Genomic DNA, 20,485 nt, shown 5'->3' on the forward strand with positions numbered 1-20,485 from the left:
ATAAATTGCCACAACATTTCCTCCTCAATAAGCAGTCGCTAATATAATTATGCATTCACGGTCCACAGTATTTAGTGCTGAGTGAAGCAGAAACGTTTAAAATTCATGAGTGATTTTGCATGGGACCTGCTGATTAGAGGTACTTTCTGGGGTGTCCATTCCCAAGAGGAAGCGCTCAGGGAATTAGGTCAGAATTACAAGGTCATGGTTTTGATGTCCCCTGAGACCATGTGAGCAGAAGAAAAGAGAATTTTTACTGTACAGCGAGAAATTACAGCATAAAATGTATGCTGGGAAACTCCTGGTAAATGCAGTTATTAGTGGTCAGCCTGTGACTGTAAGTGTAGCTTTGGTGCCAGTTTAGACTCAAAATAGGCATCCAGGATGGGGGTGAAATTGTGTTATATTTTTATTTGACTGTAGGCAATTAGTTAACTTATTACTGTACACTAATGGCTATGATTAAAATGCTACTCTTAGGAAAGATCTGCTTCTTTGTACAAGTATCTGGTAAAATACTCTTACAAGAATGTATCACAAGCAGTCAGAAACTGGTAATATATATATATATACAGTACAGACCAAAAGTTTGGAAACATTACTATTTTTAATGTTTTTGAAAGAAGTTTCTTCTGCTCATCAAGCCTGCATTTATTTGATCAAAAATACAGAAAAAAAACAGTAATATTGTGAAATATTATTACAACTTAAAATAATAGTTTTCTATTTGAATATACTTAAAAAAAAAATGTATTCCTGTGATGCAAAGCTGAATTTTCAGCATCATTACTCCAGCCTTCAGTGTCACATGTAACATCAGTCTATCACATGATCATTTAGAAATCATTCTAATATTCTGATTTATTATGAGTGTTGGAAACAGTTCTGCTGTCTAATATATTTGATGAATAAAAGGTTAAAAAGAATTGTATTTATTCAAAATAAAAAAAAAATTCTGATAATATATATTCTAATAATATATTTTCTTTACTATCACTTTTTATCAATTTAACACATCCTTGCTGAATAAAAGTATTGATTTTATTTAAAAAAAAAGAAAGAAAAAAAAATTACTGACCCCAAATTACTGACCAGTAGTGTATGTTATTACAAAATATTTATATTTTAAAAACATAGAAAATTTTTTTTTTTTTTTTTTTTAATTTTTATTCATCAAAGTATCCTAAAAAAAGTATCACATGTTCTGAAAAAATATTAAGCAGCAGAACTGTTTCCAACTTTGATAATGAATCATCATATTAGAATGATTTCTAAAGGATCATGTGATAATGATCCTAAAAATTCAGCTTTGCATCACAGAAATAAATGATAATTTAAAGTATAATAAATTTAAAAAACAATTATTTTAAATTGTAATAATATATCACAATATTATATTTTTTGTCTGTATTTTTGATCAAATAAATGCAGGCTTGATGAGCAGAAGAAAAACTCTTTCAAAAACATTCAAAATAGTAATGTTTCCAAACTTTTGGTCTGTACTGTATATATATATATATATATATATATATATATATATATATATATATATATATATTATACTTTTAAAGTATAATAAAGCATCACCTATAGGTGCGTTATTCACTCATGAAGGGGGAAAAAAACTAAAAAAATATGAAGCAAATAATCCAGAAAATGAAAGGATTCTCAGTTGGTAGTGATAAACAAAGACTGCATTTGAATTTAAAATTCACCTCATTCGGTTCTTTAGTCAAACTGAGCTCTAGCACCATTTATCTTTACCAGAGACATGAAAACAGGAAGGAAAGTGAAATTAGAGGGAAGTATGTATAGGATTTCCACCTATTTCCATAAAATTAATTTATATGATAATTACCCATGTGTGTAGGCCTACATAGTAATGATGGGTCTAATCATGTCATCAAACCAAATGAAGGGAACATGATGAAAAAACAACGTTTTAATTATTAAGGTCAATAAAATCGATTTGTTAGATAAAAGGAACGTAGATATGTCGATAAATGCAAGCTCTTAGTTGGTTTTAATTCACGTTCTCGTTTCCAGCGCGCCCTCTGGTGACCTATATCCGCGCGTGCACAAGCGCGGGCACAAATTGTCGCGCGCAGCCCCGTTTCCGTCCAATCAAGTTGCAGCGCGAGCGCGAGTCAGGTTTGTATTTATGGCTCCGGTCAAATGATCTACTTCAGCGGTAATTCTCGTGTTTAACGGGTGGAAAAGACCGATATTGCTAGGTTTTTACGGGTTTTACCAGGCCGAAGCAGCCGTTAAATGCAGGAAGTCTTAAAAGAATGAATGTTTGAGGATGGGTAAGGGATAATTTGAGTGTAGAGATGGAGGCTAACGTTACATGCAGGCGAGGCCCCGAAGCCGCATCTAACCACATTTAATAAACAACAAGTTTAATTAAAAAGAAGACAGTTAATTTCTGATTAAAGTATCCGAATTGTTCACAAATAAGCTATTTTCTTATTTTTTAACGTGTGTAGTTCGTAAGCGTGAGCTGTTACGATGCTAACCTGCTAACGTAGCTATTAAAACAAAGGCTGCCAGAAATACATACAAATCATTATATGACCAATTATTAACTTATTAATAACAAACCCAGAGCCACGTGCGTATTTTTGCATATTAATTTTATTATTTGAGTTATATTTTGTAAATATATTTGTTGAAAAAAAGTATCTTAATCTAGTTTCTCTGTTGTGTATTGCGTTTTTTGTTCCTCTTTTGTAAGTGTCCTTTTTGTTTCTCTTTGGATAAAAGCGTCTGCTAAATGTGTAAATGTTTTATAAATATTATATATATGGTTATTTTTTTTTTTTAAATATGGGTTTTCAGTATTATTTTTAATACTTTTTGTACTCTGATGGGTTATTTTAGTTGTCTTGGATCATGAATGTATATTTTTTGCCCATCATAAAGCTGTAATTGGAATAAATGTCTTAACCCTCATTGTCCTGTTAGTGTTTTCAGATGGACGGAGACAGCAGCACCACAGATACCACTCAGTTAGGAATAACTGGAGAGTATATGACCGGAGGGACATATGTCTTACAGACCCAGGATGGTATGGACATGACGTCACCATAAATAAATAATGTTTGGTAGAGATAATGAAGAACATGATTATTATGAGGTGAGTCTGATAGTCCATTGTCATGTTTTTTTCTCTTGTGCAGATGATGGGGATGAAAGTTTCAATGACCATGAGGATGGCAACGGCAGCAAAGACTATTTCCGAGAACAGGACATCTACCTTCCCATCGCAAATGTCGCCCGCATCATGAAGAATGCCATCCCACAGACTGGAAAGGTAATATCAGGGAATTTTAAAAATGTTTCCTGGTATAGAGAACTCATAATAACAATAATAATAACTGTTTTCAATATATTTTATTAACTAGAAATTGTTATTTTTGAGTGCAACCTATTTAAAATCCTAATCTTATGTATAAGTAACCTTGATTGCTCCTGTCATCTCTCTTTTTAATCACAGATAGCAAAGGATGCAAAAGAGTGTGTTCAGGAGTGTGTGAGTGAGTTCATCAGCTTCATGACATCTGAGGCCAGTGAGAGATGCCATCAAGAGAAACGCAAGACCATAAACGGAGAGGACATCCTGTTTGCTATGTCCACTCTGGGTTTTGACATGTACGTGGAGCCACTTAAACTCTACCTGCAGAAGTTCAGAGAGGTATTACTCACTCATATGTGCAAAATGAATAATAAATTGCAGCTCGTGGTCTAAAAACACCAATATCAATAACATCAATACAAGTCTTTGAGAGAGACATCGCTTGCAGAATATTGCTGAATGTAATTTGTAGAAAAGCAATACCTGCATGTGTCATCATAAATATCATTTTTAAAGCACAAATTGTGTTTAGAAGTGAAGTAACATATACATGTTTCCAAGGCAATGAAGGGTGAGAAAGGAATCACTCCGGTTACAGTCAGCGAAGGCCTTGGAGAAGAGCTTACAGATGAAAGTTTCAGTAAGTGCAAACTATATATAATATATATTTTTTTATTTTTAGCTTGATTCATGCATGTGTATTTTCCTTCAGAGTTGACATAAGAGACTTATCTAAACTCTTTAGCAAGTGCCTTGTTCAGAAAATTTTATGCAATCAAAACATACGGCACTATTCTCTTGCATATTTACAGCTATTAGTGTTTTAAAAGGTTTCCGTAGTGAATTAATGTTGTTTTACTTTAACTTACAGCCGGTCAGTTGCCTGCAGGACTGATCACTGCAGACGGCCAGCAACAGAACGTGATGGTATACACCACTTCGTACCAGCAGGTTAGTTTGCAAACCAACCCATGTTAAAATACTGATATAACATTGAAAATTCTTGACGTTCGAATAATAAAATCTGACACTGAACCATTTTCTCTAGTAAATTTTATTTATGCTCGGTGTTAAAACTTTTTCTGCTCCTTTAGATCCCTGGTGTGCAGCAGATACAGTTCTCATGACTGAAGACCGGCGCGAATATATCTAGTAGCCTGTCCAGTGTCCAGACAGACTTATCTCTTGCCTTGCAAAGTTTTCAGGTCAGTGCTGGAAGACCAAGAGATGGCCGGTTACCAGAGCAGGAACAAAAGTGCCTGTTGCCAGGAGGCTGATTTGATCTAAAGTTATGTCTTGTAATTCATTCAGTATTATATTAAGGCCAGTTTGTTTTGATTGGTCTGCTTGGTACAGGCCACACCAAATTATGACTTTTTTTCGGGGGGGTTCCTTGTATTTAATAATTTTTAAAGTTTGGGATGGGGCAGTGGGAAGACAGAAAGGCCATATTGACAATTTACATTCTCAGAATTAAGGGAATTCTAATTTGATATGACATTTGATCTTAATTAACCTATTGAACTGACTATGTTGATTCTTTGAATAAAAAAGTGACCTGTCTTTGTTTGAATTTTGTTTAAGACCTTAAAAAAAGAAACTGATAAAAATGGTCAAGACCAAAAATTAATTCGAACAAATTTGTTTTGATAAAATAATTCTTTTGTCAATAAGTGTTTTCCAACTGAATTTTATTGCAATACGTTTTTTTTTTTAGTAAATTTTAGTCTACACAAGAAGATCATTATGGGAGTGTACGCCAAATAATGCTCTATATTTTACCAAAATGTTGTGGGACAGATGTAAAAAAAAAAAATAAGTGGTCACAAAAAGAAATCCCAAAATAATCAAAGATTATTTTGCGATCAATAAAAGGTTGTGGTGCATCACATTCCTGACAAACAATGTATTTAAGAGCTCTGTTTGAAATGGCACAATCTGTCGTTAATACTCTTTGTAGGTCTTTAGGTTAGTGGCATGCTAATGGAACTTAATACAGATATAATCTCTTATGTACAACTGCAGAAGCAATATTACAAATCCCCCAGGAGACAGATTATACTAATTGTGCAGGGTAAATGTTAAAGTAGATGTATTAATATGTTTAATGCACTGAATATTTAACCCAAATTGCATAATTTCAGCTTTTATAGCACAATGTAGAATTAATGTTTTTGTAATGGCAACAAAACTAAAAATTTTGTTAAGAGTAAGACCTGGATGGCTTTTCGGGAAAACAAAAAAAAACAGCTCAATCAAATAAAAATAAAAAAACTGGCAGAACTACTGGCAATTATGCAGTTCTTAAAAATACAAGAGCCTCTTAAGGAACGTACATGCAGTTTAAGATATGGCGAAGTAGTTCATTTTCCATTAAGGCATGAATGAATTTTGCTCACAAAAACCATAGTATGGATTTGGAGATATAAAAAAAAGTGTTGTCTGTGGCTATAACAGTCCATAAAAAAAAAATTTTACTCAATATAAAAAGTATTAAAGTAAAATGTACATTTTACAGTGATAATGAACAGTTTGACTGATACTGATAAACCTAAAGCTTACAGTATAAACAATACCATGACATTAAAAGGCAATCGAGATCTAGAAAAACACAGTGGAATGGGGTCAGTCATCATAGGAGTTAAATTAAAATGGCAAAAGGCTTTGTGGAATAATAAAGAGAGTGAAATGCAGTCCTGAAGTATTAAGAGAGTCAATGGAGCAGCTGGCCGACCATCAGGGGTGAGAGTTCATCTGCAGGTGGTGTCAGGCTCTGCTGCTGGAGGACTGCACTCTGCCTTCGTCACTGACGATTTCAGCTTACTCGCATCTGTAGGACGACACGTTCAGCTGTTAGGAATGGACTGGATGTTGCACTTAAGATTATATTGTAGTGTACACTACTGTTCTGACATTTGGGAAATTAAAGGAATTAACAAAAGTTATTTTATTTGGCATGAAATTGAGCTTCTTGAGCAGCAAATCAGCATATTAGAATGATTTCTAAAGGATAATGTGACACTGAAGACTAGCGTAATAATGCTGAAAATTCAGCTTTGCCATCACAAGAATAAATGACATTTTAAAATATATTAAAACCGCTATTTAAAATTATAATATTTCACACTATTGTTTTTATTGTATTTTTGATCAAATATTTGGCCAGTAAACATCAACAGCATGAACATTGCCATAATAAAGGTAAGTTGGCTCTTAAATATTTTTAATTAATTAATTGAAATTATGATTGGTTTATGTAGAATTGAAATGCCATAATTGCTGTTTTTCTACAAGCAATTCTTCTTAAAGAGCCATGAAACTGAATTCACTTTGCATATATATGTGTTTCATGGCTTTGACATAAAAACCAAAGGCTATTTAAGGCTATATGAGACCCACCCCAACTTACTGTTCATTAGGACTTACATCAACACAAGGAAAAATGAGGATTTGATATAGGTACGCTCATGAGTCAAAGCTTTAAAAGTTCTTGCACACCTTGCAGCCAGCGGATCTGAGTGGCTGGACCGTAGCCCTGCTCATTCTTGGCAGCGATTCGGAAGACGACGGCAGGTCGTGCCGAGCAGTCGATGTGTGCATTGCTCAGCTGGCTTTCACTGACTGTGCATGAGGTCTTGGTACCGCGGTAGATTCGGATAAAGGCCAGCTCGCCAGGTCGCTCCATGCTGTTCCCTCGACTTTTCCTCACTGCCAAGTACATGGAATACTCCGTGACCTTCCCGGACGGAGAGGTGGGAGGCTCCCAGGTGATATGCACCGAATCTTTATCCTGAAATCATGACATAGCATCTAAAGTGCTTGTTTGCTAAATGTTTGTCACCACTGAGAAGAATGATTGTACCTTAGTGATTTTCACAGCAGATGGGGCTCCAGGAAATCCAGGCTGGCAGGTTTTAAACTCGCTGATGGGACTGAAGTCACCCAGGCCACGGCTGTTCAGTCCGGCCACCCTGAATTTATATGTGACTCCTGAGGCCAACTCCTGCTTCTCACGATCCTTAAAACAATGAGGACCCGGCAACTTCCACTGTCGGACAGAAGCTGTGACGTAAAACACACTGACACAACTGGAAACTGTTACAATTAGGTGTAGTAGTACCAAACCAGAACCACAGACAAACCTCACTGTCAGATGAGTTTTGACAAGACAGGGTCGATGCCATGTCACCGTCCTCAGAAGGCAGGAAGTAGTGTGTAGCCTCGCAATACAGTGTTTTAAACACACCCACATCAAACCACACAAAGTCCTTGGACTGTAAGGGCACAGGGCGTAAATGTGTCAGTGTGTTTTAGCTGCTTTATACTTATATACGCTTTAGTACAGAAACGCACTGTAACACTCGACTCTACCTTTCGGAATGGTATTGGAGAGATGTCCCGTTCTGTGAATGAGAACATAAACAGTAAGAGTGAAAAACCACAGTAAAATCTTACCAAAACAGATCCATTGTTCACAGTAAGTGTGTGCTTATACCTTTCTGGCATGCACTATTCAGCTTACCAACTTTATTCACATTTGATGGCATCACGGAAACACCTACTCTACTTGATCTTTGATTATGCACATTAAAAATACATCATCAGGTATGTATATGTATGAGACTAAATCATTGTCCAACATAGAAAGTTCAAAAGTGAGAATGCAAGAGTGGAAATAAACATGTATATTAAACTAGACATCACAAGTAGTGTTCGCTTTTCTACCATTGTCACCTTTTGCTGGGACATCTGCCCCGTCCTCACCTGGTGCTTTTGGCCTCAAAATGCTTTCCTGAAATGAGAAAGGCTCTGTGAGATTAATAAAAATATATATATATAAAAATGAATTTATAAATTCCACTAAAATGCAGAAATCTGACCTGCAATGAAGATTCTCTCTCTCCTCTAACTTTGACATCTGCACTTGCCTGGGAGTCTAGACAGAAAATTAATATAAATAAAATAGCATTTATTTAAATTATAAATAACATACACAGGGTTCTTCTTTTCCAAGAATAAATTCAAGCAACAACAACATTGTTCAAAACACCAGGGAATACCAAATGTTTAAGTTGTAATACCGATTTGTACAGATTCCTTTCTGTCTCCAGTGTCTGGTGGAGGAGTTGGTGTGGTCTGCGGTTCAAAGGAAGTGGACTGAGGAGATTTGATTGGCTGCAGTTGAAGCAGATAACTTTCAGCTGCAGGTAGGGGCCGCCAGCCGACATGCAGCATATTAATTGTGGACTTCACAAGGAACACTGCACTAGGAGAGGAAGGTCTCTCTACACACAACAAATGACAAGCTGTTGATTTCAAACTTCAGATGTAAACTTTATTTAATGACTGTCGTCCTTTATCACTCACCTGTTTCCAGGTACCACAGATCTTTGCAGCACACCTGGTAGTTATTGTACTTTTTGTATCCATCTCGCCCACTCCATACATAAAGTCGAGTTCCGACGGTTACTGCGCAGTGTCCGGCTCGTGCTTTCGGCCAGTGTGCATTACCCTCTTCCTGTTCGACTAACTGTTCACCTGAAGCCGATCGCTGCTGGTGTTCTTCCGGTGTCAAGTCATGCCATGTCATTGTGTCTACAGTAAGCAAACCATACCAAGATAATACATTGAATGTTATTAAAGCAATTTCTGAGATTATCTAGCTGCAGGAATGACGTAATATTCTTGATCATACCAAGGTTTAGCATGGAAAGAGAGCTGGTGCAGACCCACTTGACTCCATCTGCGGCAAGTGCGTCCTCTGCCTCTCCAACGGGAACCCAGCCTCCAAACACATATAACCTACAACAAGAAGATGAGAAATTTTTGAAAAAATTAGACAGTGTGAGGTAAAATTATATACAAGCCAATGGAATAATAACCGTTCTGACTGTCGAACCATCTCTGAACATCTTGACTTTATTGAAAAGTGAAATTGAGAGAGGAAATGGACAATGGAGCTGTTAAGTCTTGACATCTAGAGGCTAATTCACCCCTAATGGATTTCTAATGGGTTTTCTGAATAGCAGTTTTGTTAACATTACATGAAGAGCCTCAATCATTTCTCAGATGGGAATTTTGAAACCGTTGTGACGTGACATGAAACTGCTAATTGCACTGCCCTGCATCATATTTGCTGAATGAAATCCAATACTTTTTTCTAACGAATCTTGCGATGCTGATTTCAAAAATAGTGTTTTTTTTGCTATAGAATGTCACACTTTCTCACAAAACACAATGTGGTTTTTTTATAGCATTTTTGATTTCAACAACAATTTGAAAGGTGAAGAAGTCTTGTATTATCCCTTAATCAGCAGAAGAACTGCCATAAAGACATGATTCCTAATTCAGGTCAGGTTACAATTATTTGTTCAATTCTCATCTGATTTCCACATGTATAAATTATTCTAAAGACATATTTTATGCCTAATCCTGAGGCGACAGAATCTAAACAGTGACGGAAAATTACAGATTAATTTCAAGTTATTTGACATTAAATGGAGTATTTGAACATATTTCTTTACTCCTTTGCAGATTGTAAGTTAAACTATATATTTGAACATTTTTTTTATTTAAACTTGATATTTGACTGTATTGAGTGCATTAAAGCTGATATATATAATATGAGAAATCATTATTGTTTTGTGAAAAAAAAAAAACGTTTTTATTGATATTTTTAACTCTGCATCATCAAATTATTTATTTTTTTACATGCAGAGCTTTGTTATTTTTCCTGTTTTTAGGACTACAAACTGAATAGCTCTCTACAGTTAATCTAATCAAAAAGAAACAGGCTGTGGCATTACTTGTTTCCAATCACATTGGAGGTGTGCAGACTCCTGGGTAGTGGCAGCTGACCTCTGGTTGGAGGCAATGACCAAGTCATAGTCTCTGAAATAATTAAGACATCAGCTTAAATCAAATGAACTACTATAAAAAAGAGATAGAGGTCATACAGCTCTTTTATTTTTAACAATATGAACAAGGCCTTACCGATGTCTAGTTGCCACAAATCATTCAGTCTGTGCCCACACATGCCCCCAAATATATAGAGCTTTGGGGCACTTCCACCCTTGACACAGTACACCACAGAACTATGGGATTCCCTGGCTGACGGGCCTCCCCCTTTGGTTTCAGGAATGTTCCAGCCTTTAACGCCAGACTGGACCTGCAGCTCCAGCTCATAGAAGTCATCTAAATATCTGCGTAAAAACACAAACGTGCATCATCCATGTAAGTATGTATGTGTTTTTGAATTTGACATGAATAAATGCATGTAACTATGCACACCTTGGTACATTGCCATTTGGGTCTTCACTGTCATTGGCCATTCCACCAAAAAGGTAACACTTATTAGCATGAAGAGTGAAGCTGTGGCCAATCCGTGGGCATGGAGGTGATGCGTTCCTTGGTGGGCGGGGCTTCAGTTTCTTCCACAGCCATCGACTGGCCTGAAAGAACAGTAAGAATTCAGGGCCCTCCCAAAGCTGTGCACTACAATCATGACCTATTAATGTTTTAATTTAGGTATCACCTGAACTGCAGTAAGTGCTCACCTGCAGTTCATAGAGGCTGTTGGTATACTGGCCAAATTCAACCATCCCACCAAACACCAGGATCCGTGTGCCTTCACAAACGAACCCATGAGCGGCACAGCCAGGTGGGATATCGCCTCTCACTGCTGGCAGGAACCACTGCTTTGTCACTGAAATGTGTAGTTTATAACTTTCATTAATGCATTATTGTGTACATCAGCATTACATGTGAATTAAAAAAAAAAAAAAATTATGGAATTTCTAGCTATTTTAATGTAACATTACATAAACCAGTCAGCATGAATGAATATGAAAACATCATGATAGAGTTAAGTAGCATTTCTAACAATTTTAATGTATATTAACCAATGATTTGTTACAGTAATTCAATTAATTAATTGCTGGGAACTACATGCAATCTGAAGTCAGGTCTCTATGTGTTTTATAAACTGTGCATCCACTGTACTATGCAGTATATTTAGTGCCCTACCCGAGTTATAAACATGCAGATTGGTCGCTATTCCCTCGTTTCCACCTCCAAACACTACCACCAGCTCTCGTATGGCTACGGCCCGGTGCCCATGCCTCGCCCTCGGAACAGGTCCAGCGTAAGACCGCACTCTTTTCCATATGGGACCCTTATTAATCATAATATATATGCGTTTGATTTTGCACAATTGCAATGTAATAAAAGCGGACTACATGCAAACAGTTAGTAGCTCTTCCCCGTGCGTGAAAGCGTGAATGTGATTTGCTCAACGCTTATCACGTGACCAAAAGGCGGCGCACTTTCGACAAATCGGAGCAGTTTGTGGTTCTTAGGCTCCTCCCATTTAAAAAAAAAATACAGTAAATGAGCCCAAATGCTTTTACATGTGTACATAAGTACTGTAGGAAAAGACTTTAAATAAAAAAGAAAAGCTACATTTATCACAATCTGCAAAAACAGATGTTATACATTTATCATTAAAATTATTTAATATAATATATATATTTAAATTATAACATTGTTTTTTTACATGTAGTAGGCCTATAGACTTATTTAAAATATTCAGTTGTTACATTTTAAATATTTAAATACAATATAGCATATAGGTTATAGGATACTTGGTTTACAACATAAATATTCTATTTTAGTAAAGAAAATAAGTGCTGTTGACATTAAACCAATAATTTAAAAAGCATTATTTGAAATCTGATAATTATTATGTTGACATTAAACCAATAAAATAAATAAAAAAAGGATTATTTGAAATCAGATAATAATAATGTATGTGCAACAAGTAAGGTAGATTTTGTAAAATTCGAAAATGCTAATATGTTATCCATGAGTGGTGATATCCTTAATAGTTAATTTTAACCAAAGATAAAATATATATCAGTTTGGCTTTAAAAGCATCAGAACAGCAGAAGATCTACTGTCCATCAGCTGTGTTTAAGTTGTAATATCTTATGTGAAACCTAGAGGTCAGCAAAAGTCTATATGAGGATTTGGGGGTTTCAGAGGCATGGTAATGAAATCAAGACCTTTTTTGTCCAAGGAAAATCTCACTATGACGATAAACAAAAATCTGTTGAATTTATGTGCAAGTTTATGTCTAAAGTTCTCCTTCATAAATCATTTTCTCTGAGTCAAGCAAATGTGCACATGCCAGAACACATGTGGGGCCTTTTAACAACAGTGTTTTAAATTGAAATGGATTTTGTTTGGTTGTGCAAGACAATTGTTCCATGATGTAATAGTAAATCCACTACTCAAAGATAAATGAGCAATATAAAATACATGGCATTCAATAGGCTACCTTAAGAGTTAAGCAAACATCTATAGAGTATCTATAGAGCTGTGTCTATACATTACATTGAAAAAAAAACAATGGGTTGTGTGGTAGCCAGCTCTTCTCTGGGGTGACGACAGCTTACGCTTCCTTCACTGATTTTAGAGAGAAAAATCTATTGAAAGATGGATAGAGAACAAGCTGTCAGCTAGTCCTTGCATAACAATATCTTCTGAATGAAAAGAGAGCACTACAGAAGTTTTTGCAAATTACAATAATGGAATAAAGAGAAAACGACAAAAGTAGCTTGTAAACATCTATTGAATAATATAGAAATAATGTCACATGCTCTTTCTAAATGTGCCTCACAGCAAAACAGTCACTGAGCAAATGAGGAATGGAGGATTGCACACAGACATATTCCAGGATAAACACAAAGAGCGGTTGGCACCATTGTAACAGAATAATTTCAATGGCAGAGTAAAAAAAAAAAAAAAAACAATTGAATGACAACATTTTGTCTAAGAAGTCTGTTGTTCAGGACTGACCCCTTGTAATGCCAAGTTATTACTGTGTTGTGGCTGGCATTTCATGAAAAAAAGCAGAGAAATAATGAGGGGATGTGGAGATGTGAAGTGAAGAAGATAGGAAGCCATTAGGAGGGTCGTATGAGAATTCTGGATATGTAGAGTTGGGTTTGTTCTCGTCGTCTAGACATTAAGCTCAGCAGGAAAGCTTTCAGTAGGCAAGCTGCATGATGAAAGTTGTTCTATTTTGGATTCTCCCCCATTAACCCTAAGCTAAACTTCCTGTCTTAAACAATGCACTATCCTTCCTGGCAACCTTGCGAAATAATGTAACATTTTGTTTAGGCTCGAGCCAAGCTATAGAACAACAATGCATTCATTCAAACTGATTGTGTTTAAAGTAAGTAATGTTCTTTGATATCCTTGAAACACTCATTTAGTGTTGTGTCTATGGGAAAATGGTGCGCCATTACAAATGAAGTACTGACACGTTTTTGTTTACTTTAATTAGCAGCATGTCAGAGATGCTTAAACCAGAATATTCCTTTAAACCAAGGCTCCAATCCTTGACAAAGTGTGTTTATGAATGGACATTCTGGAATCAATCTGAAGAGAGAAAGTTTTATCATTTACTTCACCTGAACTTATCTAACTTTTCTTGTTATTCAGGGGCATGTGAGGATAAGGTAACAGCTGCAATCCCAATTACACCAGTATGCTGACAATGTGAGTGTTTGAAGAGAAGGTGACACATTAATGAAATACTTAGCACATAAAAAGGCCTCCTTCACTCTATAATTTAAGGTGACAGGTACATCCAGAAGGGTGCTCTCACAGAATTGCATAGAGAAATAATTTCTGGCTCCTCAAAGAATCTTTCAGTCAAAGGTTTGTAGAACCTTTTAAAAACATAAATATTCTAAATAACTTTTTTCCACTATAAAGAACATTCCATGAATGTTAAAGGTTCTTCTTGGAATGATACCCTGGTTCAGTTTGTTGTGTTTGTATGTGTTTCTGCACCTATTTTAGTGGAACCTCCTGGCTCTCAGTTACAGTATATTTTCATTCTTTTTTAAGTCTGCATGGTCCTTGCCTTTATTAGATTTGCTGCCTAAAAAACAAAGAATCTCTCTGGGCTGACTCATTGACAAAGCAGACTTTACCCATCCACAACATTTAGTTTAAACGATGAGTCTGATATTACCTGTCAATGGGGTTACAATTGTATAATAAAACACTGATTGCTTTCCCAGTGGTGTTCAGGTCCGAGGATGAAACCGGCATTATGTGATGTGGTTTGTTCGAATCCTGGCTTAGCCTGAACGTACCGGTTGATAAGACTGGGATTGGCAGATTGGAGCCACTGGGGTTTTCATTTTAAGCAGATAAGGGAAAGCTGTGGGAGATGAAGGGAGTTTAAATGTAAACTGCACTGAGATTGAAGCAGATGTAAAGGATCACCCTTCTACATTTATAGCGGTGTGTTATATCAGATTTACACACACACACATAAGTAGCCCCCCAAAATATTTAGACACCTAAAACGCACTTAAAATGTCATTGTATCAATCACAGTTTTAAATCAAGTGGTATTTATTTGAAATAAAGATAACATAAGCATACTTTTTATTTCCATTTAGTCATTTAGCAGATGATTTTATTTAAAGCAATTTACGTATCTTTTATAAAAAGACTTTTAATAAGTTAAAACCGTAGATAAGTGAAACTTTAGTGGAGCAAGTTCATAGTAAATGTGATAAACTACACCTGTTACCCCACTACACTCTTAAAAATAAAGGTTTATTATTGCCATTTATGGTGCAAGAACAGCTCAGAAAAGTGAAGTTAGTTCTGAGGAATACAATGCAACCTAGATTGCAGACACTGGTCAGCACAGTGGAAAGATTACTCCCACTGCTCACCAGCCCAATAAAAATAACTTAAGTTTATATTTAATCCTTCTTTGATCTCAATGCCATTATTACTAATATAATGTGTCTGAATCTGGAAGAGACCTATCAATCAAAAATCTTTGAGCCAGTATGTTATATTTTTATTTTTTCTCAGTCTTTTTATTTCTGTTGTGTTGCCCTTATGGAACATCACCAGCTACCCGGATGACCCGCTCTGCGCTTTCTACTCCGGACCCAGAGCCCAGCCCACCATCTCCTCGATGTGCTGATCGAACGCCAGAGCCCGCCGCAACCAACGAGCCATCGCCACATAGAGCGACAGAGCTCCTCCAGTTCCTCCGGCTCCGCCTTGGTCTGGTGTCGACCATCCTGCGCCTTGGGACTCCACTCCTCTGGCTTCACCTTCTCCATCCCCCCACCTCAACCTCATTCACCCCCTCGGCTCCACCTCAGTCCACTGTCGCTCTGGCTCCACCGCAGCCTCCCGGATCCACATCTCCGTGTCGGTCGCCGGCGCCATTGGTTCTATCTAGGATCTCCAGATCCTCCCCCTTACCCTGGCTCTTCTGCTCTTCCTCGGGTTCCTCCTTCACCTGCGCCACCGCCGTTGATCGGCCCCCTGGAGTCAGTGGCCATTCCTCCTCCCTGGCTCCTCCCACAGTCAGCTCCACCTTGGGCCATCATTATGGCTGTGGCCTGGGTCCTGCTGGGCTCCTCCTGCTCCAAGCTCCACCTGGCTCCTCCCTCCGTCGTCTCCTCCCTGGCTCCTCCCTCCGTGGTCTCTGTGGTCCATCCTCCACCAGAACCTCCTCCCAAGCTCACCTATGCCTCCTCCTGTTGTTGCCTACGGTGCAAGGACGCATCTTCCGGGAGGGGGGCGAAATGTCAGAACTATGGACTTGTCTGTGTGGTTTTTTTTTTAGTTTTTTTTTTTATTTGGAGGGGTGGGGGGGTTCCCCTGTGATCCAGTTTCTGTCTTTCCTTGATTGTTGATTAGTTCCCAGTTGTGTCTCCTTAGTTCCCTCATTATCCTCATTAACATTCCCCTTATAAGTTGTACTCTGCTCAGTCTTTGGTTGTCCGGTATTGAGTTTACTCGGATGTGTACATGTGTGGATTACCCTCTCTGTGGATCATTAAAGACGTTGTATTTCATCTTCAATCTTGTTTCGTTTCATTGTTTACCAGATTGTGGCAGGTTTTAAGTTTAAAAACATCTTATGGAAGAATTTGTTTATTGCAAACAGATTTTCACAAAACATTATTTGATGGACTGGATTGTTTGTAAAATATTGTGATGTTTTTATCAGCTGTTTGAACTCTCATTCTGACGGCACCATTCACTGCAGAGGATCCGGTGGTGAGCAAGTGGGGTAATGCTAAATTTCTTCAAAATCTTTTGATGAAGAAACAAACTCATCTTATGTCTTGGATGGCCTGCAGGTGAGAATTTTCATTTTTGGGTGAACTATTGCTTTAACCAAACTGGACACACTCATATTGTTTTTAACTGGCATGTTTTATTTGCACTTGTTGATATTTTTATATGTTTACATGTCTTGGGATTTATTCTCTTCACTTTTTTTTTTTCTTTCTTTGAAACATGATTTCATGCACATTTTAATATTTGCATAAACAGTTTGCCAAACACCAGACGAGCTGTTTCAGTTTTATTTTGCTCCGTTAAAGTTTGGCACGATCACAAGCTCAAGTTATACACCAGTGCAAAAATACACTGACACATACACACTCACGATATACTCTTTTACTCCCACATAATCAAAAAGAGCTTCAGGTTATTGGTGTACACACACGTCAGCCTAAGAAATGAAGCTGAAGGTTCTCACCAATATTAAACACAAGTAAAACACGAACCTGAAGTCACAGACTTTAGTCGAAAAGGAAAGTGCAACACTACACAATGTGCTGTAAAATAAATGTATAATTTATAAGAATGAATGCATTTTTAGGTAATCAAAAGTTCATTCAATGTACATCGCCAAAATCTTTTTGAGTAAGGAACTTATATAAGCAGAAAATGAGCAGACTGTGACCACACATCTTATCTTCTCTTTTGTTAAATTCTCATTATGTATAATAAAACAGATTAGTAGATATACTTTATTTATACATATATTTTATGTCTCTTTATTTATCCCCATCTGGCTCCTAGGACTCCACTGGAACGCTCTGGCTTGATTTGCGCGAACAGTCAAGTTGCAAACACTGACTGGATTTGTGAGAATAGTCTAGCCCTAAAGACTGACTGGACTTTCGGGAGTTGCATGGGTCTTTCCAAGAGTCGAACCCATCTTTGGTCCGGACAGCAGCCAGCTTGGTCAGGAGGGTGTTCCTCCGGATGCTGCTTTCTGAGTCCTCTATGTGTAATGTGTTTTGGGGTTTGTTCCAGCAGGGGAAACAGGCAAAGAAATCATAAAGGAGGTGGCCACTGAAGAGCATGTAGATCCATGGGTTACAGCAGCTGTTGAGACTCGCCAGCAGGGCAGAGAGGGTCACCGCTGCATTTTCAGAATCTGAAAAACAGGAAGATTGAGTGATGTAGCCTTGTGGCTAAAGATTTGGGCTGGTAACTGAAAGGTTGCAGGTTGAAATGTTGCAAAGGTTGATGCATTCACGGTTATGACAAATGAAGAATCAGCCCAAGTGAATTGGTCAGACCTATGACCTTTCATAAAGTATTTTGTAATTTATGATTTTTTTTTCTTATACTACATCTAGCAATAACATCTACTTGAACTAAAATCTGTTCTGACTCAAATGATAATCGAATAATAGTAGATTGGCTTTCTTTCTGAAAATCAGTGTTTGTTTGTTTTTTTTGTTTCTTTGGTACTCTTGAGTCTTTGCCCAGTAGTTTTGTGCTCTGATTGTACAGTTCTTCTGTTGTTGTTTTTTTTAGCTTAAATGAATCCTAGATAGATCAATATGCCTTCTCAGACTTATATACTGACAAAGTATTAGGTTATGTAATCAATTTTTTTTTTCCTTCCATGGTGCCCAAGTATGTCTCCAGATTAGAAGACAAACTTCCAATAAGGCAGTATTAGTTTTATATGAGCACTATACAGTACAATGGTACAGTATATAAACACTGATAATGATAGAAAAACAGCAGTACAACTTTTATCCCGTAATCTCAAAGGAATGCTAATGGAATTCAGAGAAGAATCCTCTGAGACAGATAAGATCTTCCTGGATAAACTGAAATTCTGATTTAAAAAAAAAAAAATACGCTTGACTCTGGAATCCAGTATAGTCTTATTAGGTACTTTCTTGGTTAGTCTCTTAAGGTATGGTTCCTAATTATAATAGAAATTCCATCAGCATTCCTATTAGCAAAGAAAATGAAAACCATGTATGCAGTTATTTTTGGAGATGCTTGCAATTGCACCTTGTTAAGTATTGTGATATTGCCAGAATTAGCGAATATATTATGGTATTTTTTTAGCTTATTATTATGCTTGCCTAATTAAGGTTTTTTTATATATATATATATAAACATAGGACTAAAAAAGTTAGGTTACAAGTTACTCAGAATGTGCGAAATAAATGTTCACAGGCTCGCGAACAGAAATCGATTTTCAACCCTCTGAAAGTCTGAATATTTTTTAAAACTTGATATCGTGTTTAAATATACTGTATTTGCTTGTGTAACCATGTGGCAACTTACCATCCCAGGAGAAGTTTTCATCCCAGACTGACCACATTTGCACGATGAAGAACGGAGCCCAGCACACAATGTACGCCAAAACAATCACGAATGTCATCTTCACTGTTCTTAGTTTAGCTCTTGAGATGATGGTGACACTACTGACAGATGCCTTTCCAATCATCCCGTTCTTGGAGCTGTGCGGGGAGCCTCTCTTGGTCTTGCACTTGAAGTTCTTCCAGATGCTGTGGCATATGAACCCGTAGCAGATCATGAGGATGATGACAGGGATGAGGAAGATACCCACGGTGATCCAGGTGATGTAGGCACGGATGCCCCACGGCTCGATGAAATGTCCCCAGCAGTCATACACATCCGAGCCGTTCTGGATCTCGCTCAGAGAGAAGATGAAGTATTGAGGGGTGCTGAGCAACAGGCTGCAGAGCCAAGTGGACCCGATCATGATGTAAGCGCGCTTCGTGGGCTGCTGGAGGGTCTTCAGAGGGTGGCATATGGCGATGTAGCGGTCCAGTGTCATCATCACCATCATATAGGTGGACGCGAACATCCCTAGGACCTGAAGATGCTTGACAATCCGGCAAAGGAAGTCAGGTCCGTAAAACCTGAAGGTGATCTCCCAGCAGAGCTGTGGAAGAACCTGGAAGAAAGCCACCACCAGGTCCGCGAGGCTTAGGTGCTTGATGAACAGGTGCATGCGTGAGCTCTTCTTCTTGGTGTTGTGCATGGCCAGCAGCACGCACAGATTTCCGATCACCGCCACGAGGAAGGTGACGCCTAAAACCGTGATCTCCATTTTGGCCACGTCTTCGTTCCTGCCGAACGGGTCGGTGTCGTTGTTTGCCGTGGTTTGGTTCGACGCGTTGACCATGGTTGGGTTTGGAATCGAACTGTGATTTTCATGCATAAAATCTTGTACGCTCTCTCAGGTATATGGAGAGGTGCGCGCTGCCCAGAGCTTCATTGCGCACGGATACTCGTGCGTAAAAGGCAGCAGATGGGAATTCCTACAGAGTCTTCAAGTGAGCACACTTAGACTGGAGAGGACCAATGCATTTAAGTTTCAGAGACACGTGCCATATTATGGTGGTGCACATCGGTGTGCCTCAATTGCGGTGACGCGTCATGAAGATTGCCTGACAAGTGTTGCATTCCTTAAATCCAGCCCCCACTGAAAAGGCTGGCAAGCTCAAGAGCCGCCCTCTTTCTCCTCGACTGTACGCCTCTAACTGATATTAAATACAACCTTACAAGTAAATGTAAGTGCGCTCGGAGCAAGCCCTCTGCGGAAGCTACCGAGCGCCTCATATTTCATCAGTCAATCATGTATGCAAGTCAAGTCACATTTATTTATATAGCCGTTTATACAGTACAGATTTTTTTTCAAAGCAGCTTCACAGTAATTAACAAGAACATAACGATTTTAATTTTGCAAAGGCCTTCAAATAATAAAAATGTCTAAAAAGATTATGTTATCATTATGCAGTTTTATTTAGTTTCATTTTTTCAAATGTCTTACAAATGTCAGCTTGTCTTTTTTTTTCTTTTGGTTTTAAGGGTAAGCTATAAAACAGTATGGTGGTTTTCATTTGGCAAATGTATTTCTTGCTTATAGGAATCCCCGACTGTCCTCAATGACAAAGGTAAAACGTTTATTAAATTCTCAAATTAGGTCCTATCATGTTC

General features: G+C 37.6%; 3 protein-coding genes and 1 long non-coding RNA gene across 8 annotated transcripts; 2 read left to right on the plus strand and 2 right to left on the minus strand.

The window, feature by feature from the left end:
- Positions 1-2,022: 2,022 nt before the first annotated feature.
- On the plus strand, positions 2,023-4,921 carry nfyba (nuclear transcription factor Y, beta a). Of its 4 annotated transcripts, none has more exons than XM_042739001.1 (7): positions 2,023-2,151; positions 2,968-3,070; positions 3,183-3,316; positions 3,500-3,697; positions 3,920-3,998; positions 4,230-4,309; positions 4,453-4,921. In XM_042739001.1, the coding sequence occupies exons 2-7, from the start codon at positions 2,977-2,979 to the stop codon at positions 4,483-4,485; spliced, it is 618 nt and encodes a 205-aa protein (XP_042594935.1). In that variant the 5' UTR covers positions 2,023-2,151; positions 2,968-2,976; the 3' UTR covers positions 4,486-4,921. The 4 variants fall into 4 exon arrangements, with proteins under 4 accessions (XP_042594935.1, XP_042594942.1, XP_042594951.1 ...); XM_042739008.1 differs by having other exon boundaries at positions 2,137-2,191; XM_042739017.1 differs by lacking the exon at positions 2,023-2,151 and adding an exon at positions 2,170-2,309.
- A 1,129-nt stretch (positions 4,922-6,050) lies between these two features.
- Positions 6,051-11,642, minus strand: hcfc2 (host cell factor C2). 2 transcript variants are annotated; one of them, XM_019073178.2, is made up of 15 exons: positions 11,384-11,642; positions 10,915-11,063; positions 10,649-10,809; positions 10,352-10,560; positions 10,165-10,249; positions 9,054-9,160; positions 8,726-8,953; positions 8,440-8,643; positions 8,239-8,294; positions 8,123-8,150; positions 7,730-7,761; positions 7,501-7,632; positions 7,221-7,406; positions 6,857-7,148; positions 6,051-6,188 (listed from the first exon to the last, which is right to left on the minus strand). In XM_019073178.2, exons 1-15 carry the CDS (start codon positions 11,541-11,543, stop codon positions 6,109-6,111), a joined length of 2,109 nt encoding a protein of 702 aa, XP_018928723.2. In that variant the 5' UTR covers positions 11,544-11,642; the 3' UTR covers positions 6,051-6,108. The 2 variants fall into 2 exon arrangements, with proteins under 2 accessions (XP_018928723.2, XP_018928722.2); XM_019073177.2 differs by having other exon boundaries at positions 8,093-8,150.
- LOC122139780 lies at positions 6,990-15,514 on the plus strand. The gene is made up of 8 exons (XR_006156526.1): positions 6,990-7,125; positions 7,241-8,565; positions 8,736-8,958; positions 9,058-9,207; positions 10,496-10,591; positions 10,886-11,018; positions 13,865-13,921; positions 15,308-15,514. It is a non-coding gene; the product is annotated as an uncharacterized LOC122139780 (long non-coding RNA).
- Positions 15,515-16,680: 1,166 nt separating this feature from the next.
- On the minus strand, positions 16,681-19,958 carry LOC109055993 (arg8-vasotocin receptor-like). The gene is made up of 2 exons (XM_019073179.2): positions 18,803-19,958; positions 16,681-17,645 (listed from the first exon to the last, which is right to left on the minus strand). Exons 1-2 carry the CDS (start codon positions 19,704-19,706, stop codon positions 17,281-17,283), a joined length of 1,269 nt encoding a protein of 422 aa, XP_018928724.1. The 5' UTR covers positions 19,707-19,958; the 3' UTR covers positions 16,681-17,280.
- Positions 19,959-20,485: the final 527 nt, after the last annotated feature.

The sequence above is a fragment of the Cyprinus carpio genome, chromosome A4 (genome assembly GCF_018340385.1).
Source record: "Cyprinus carpio isolate SPL01 chromosome A4, ASM1834038v1, whole genome shotgun sequence".
Lineage (NCBI taxonomy): Eukaryota > Metazoa > Chordata > Actinopteri > Cypriniformes > Cyprinidae > Cyprinus > Cyprinus carpio.

Excerpts from the sequence above, each read along its gene's own strand:
- LOC109055993 (XM_019073179.2), bottom strand. The coding sequence starts at position 19,706 with ATGCATGAAAATCACAGTTCGATTCCAAACCCAACCATGGTCAACGCG. Across the intron at positions 17,646-18,802 it reads TGAAAACTTCTCCTGGGATG|ATTCTGAAAATGCAGCGGTG; the intron begins GTAAGTTGCCAC and ends CCTGTTTTTCAG.
- nfyba (XM_042739001.1), top strand. The coding sequence starts at position 2,977 with ATGGACGGAGACAGCAGCACCACAGATACCACTCAGTTAGGAATAACT. Across the intron at positions 3,071-3,182 it reads TGTCTTACAGACCCAGGATG|ATGATGGGGATGAAAGTTTC; the intron begins GTATGGACATGA and ends TCTCTTGTGCAG. Across the intron at positions 4,310-4,452 it reads ACACCACTTCGTACCAGCAG|ATCCCTGGTGTGCAGCAGAT; the intron begins GTTAGTTTGCAA and ends CTGCTCCTTTAG.
- hcfc2 (XM_019073177.2), bottom strand. The coding sequence starts at position 11,543 with ATGATTAATAAGGGTCCCATATGGAAAAGAGTGCGGTCTTACGCTGGA. Across the intron at positions 7,762-8,092 it reads GGCAGATGTCCCAGCAAAAG|AACGGGACATCTCTCCAATA; the intron begins GTGACAATGGTA and ends TCTCATTCACAG. Across the intron at positions 7,407-7,500 it reads AAAACTCATCTGACAGTGAG|TGGAAGTTGCCGGGTCCTCA; the intron begins GTTTGTCTGTGG and ends TCTGTCCGACAG.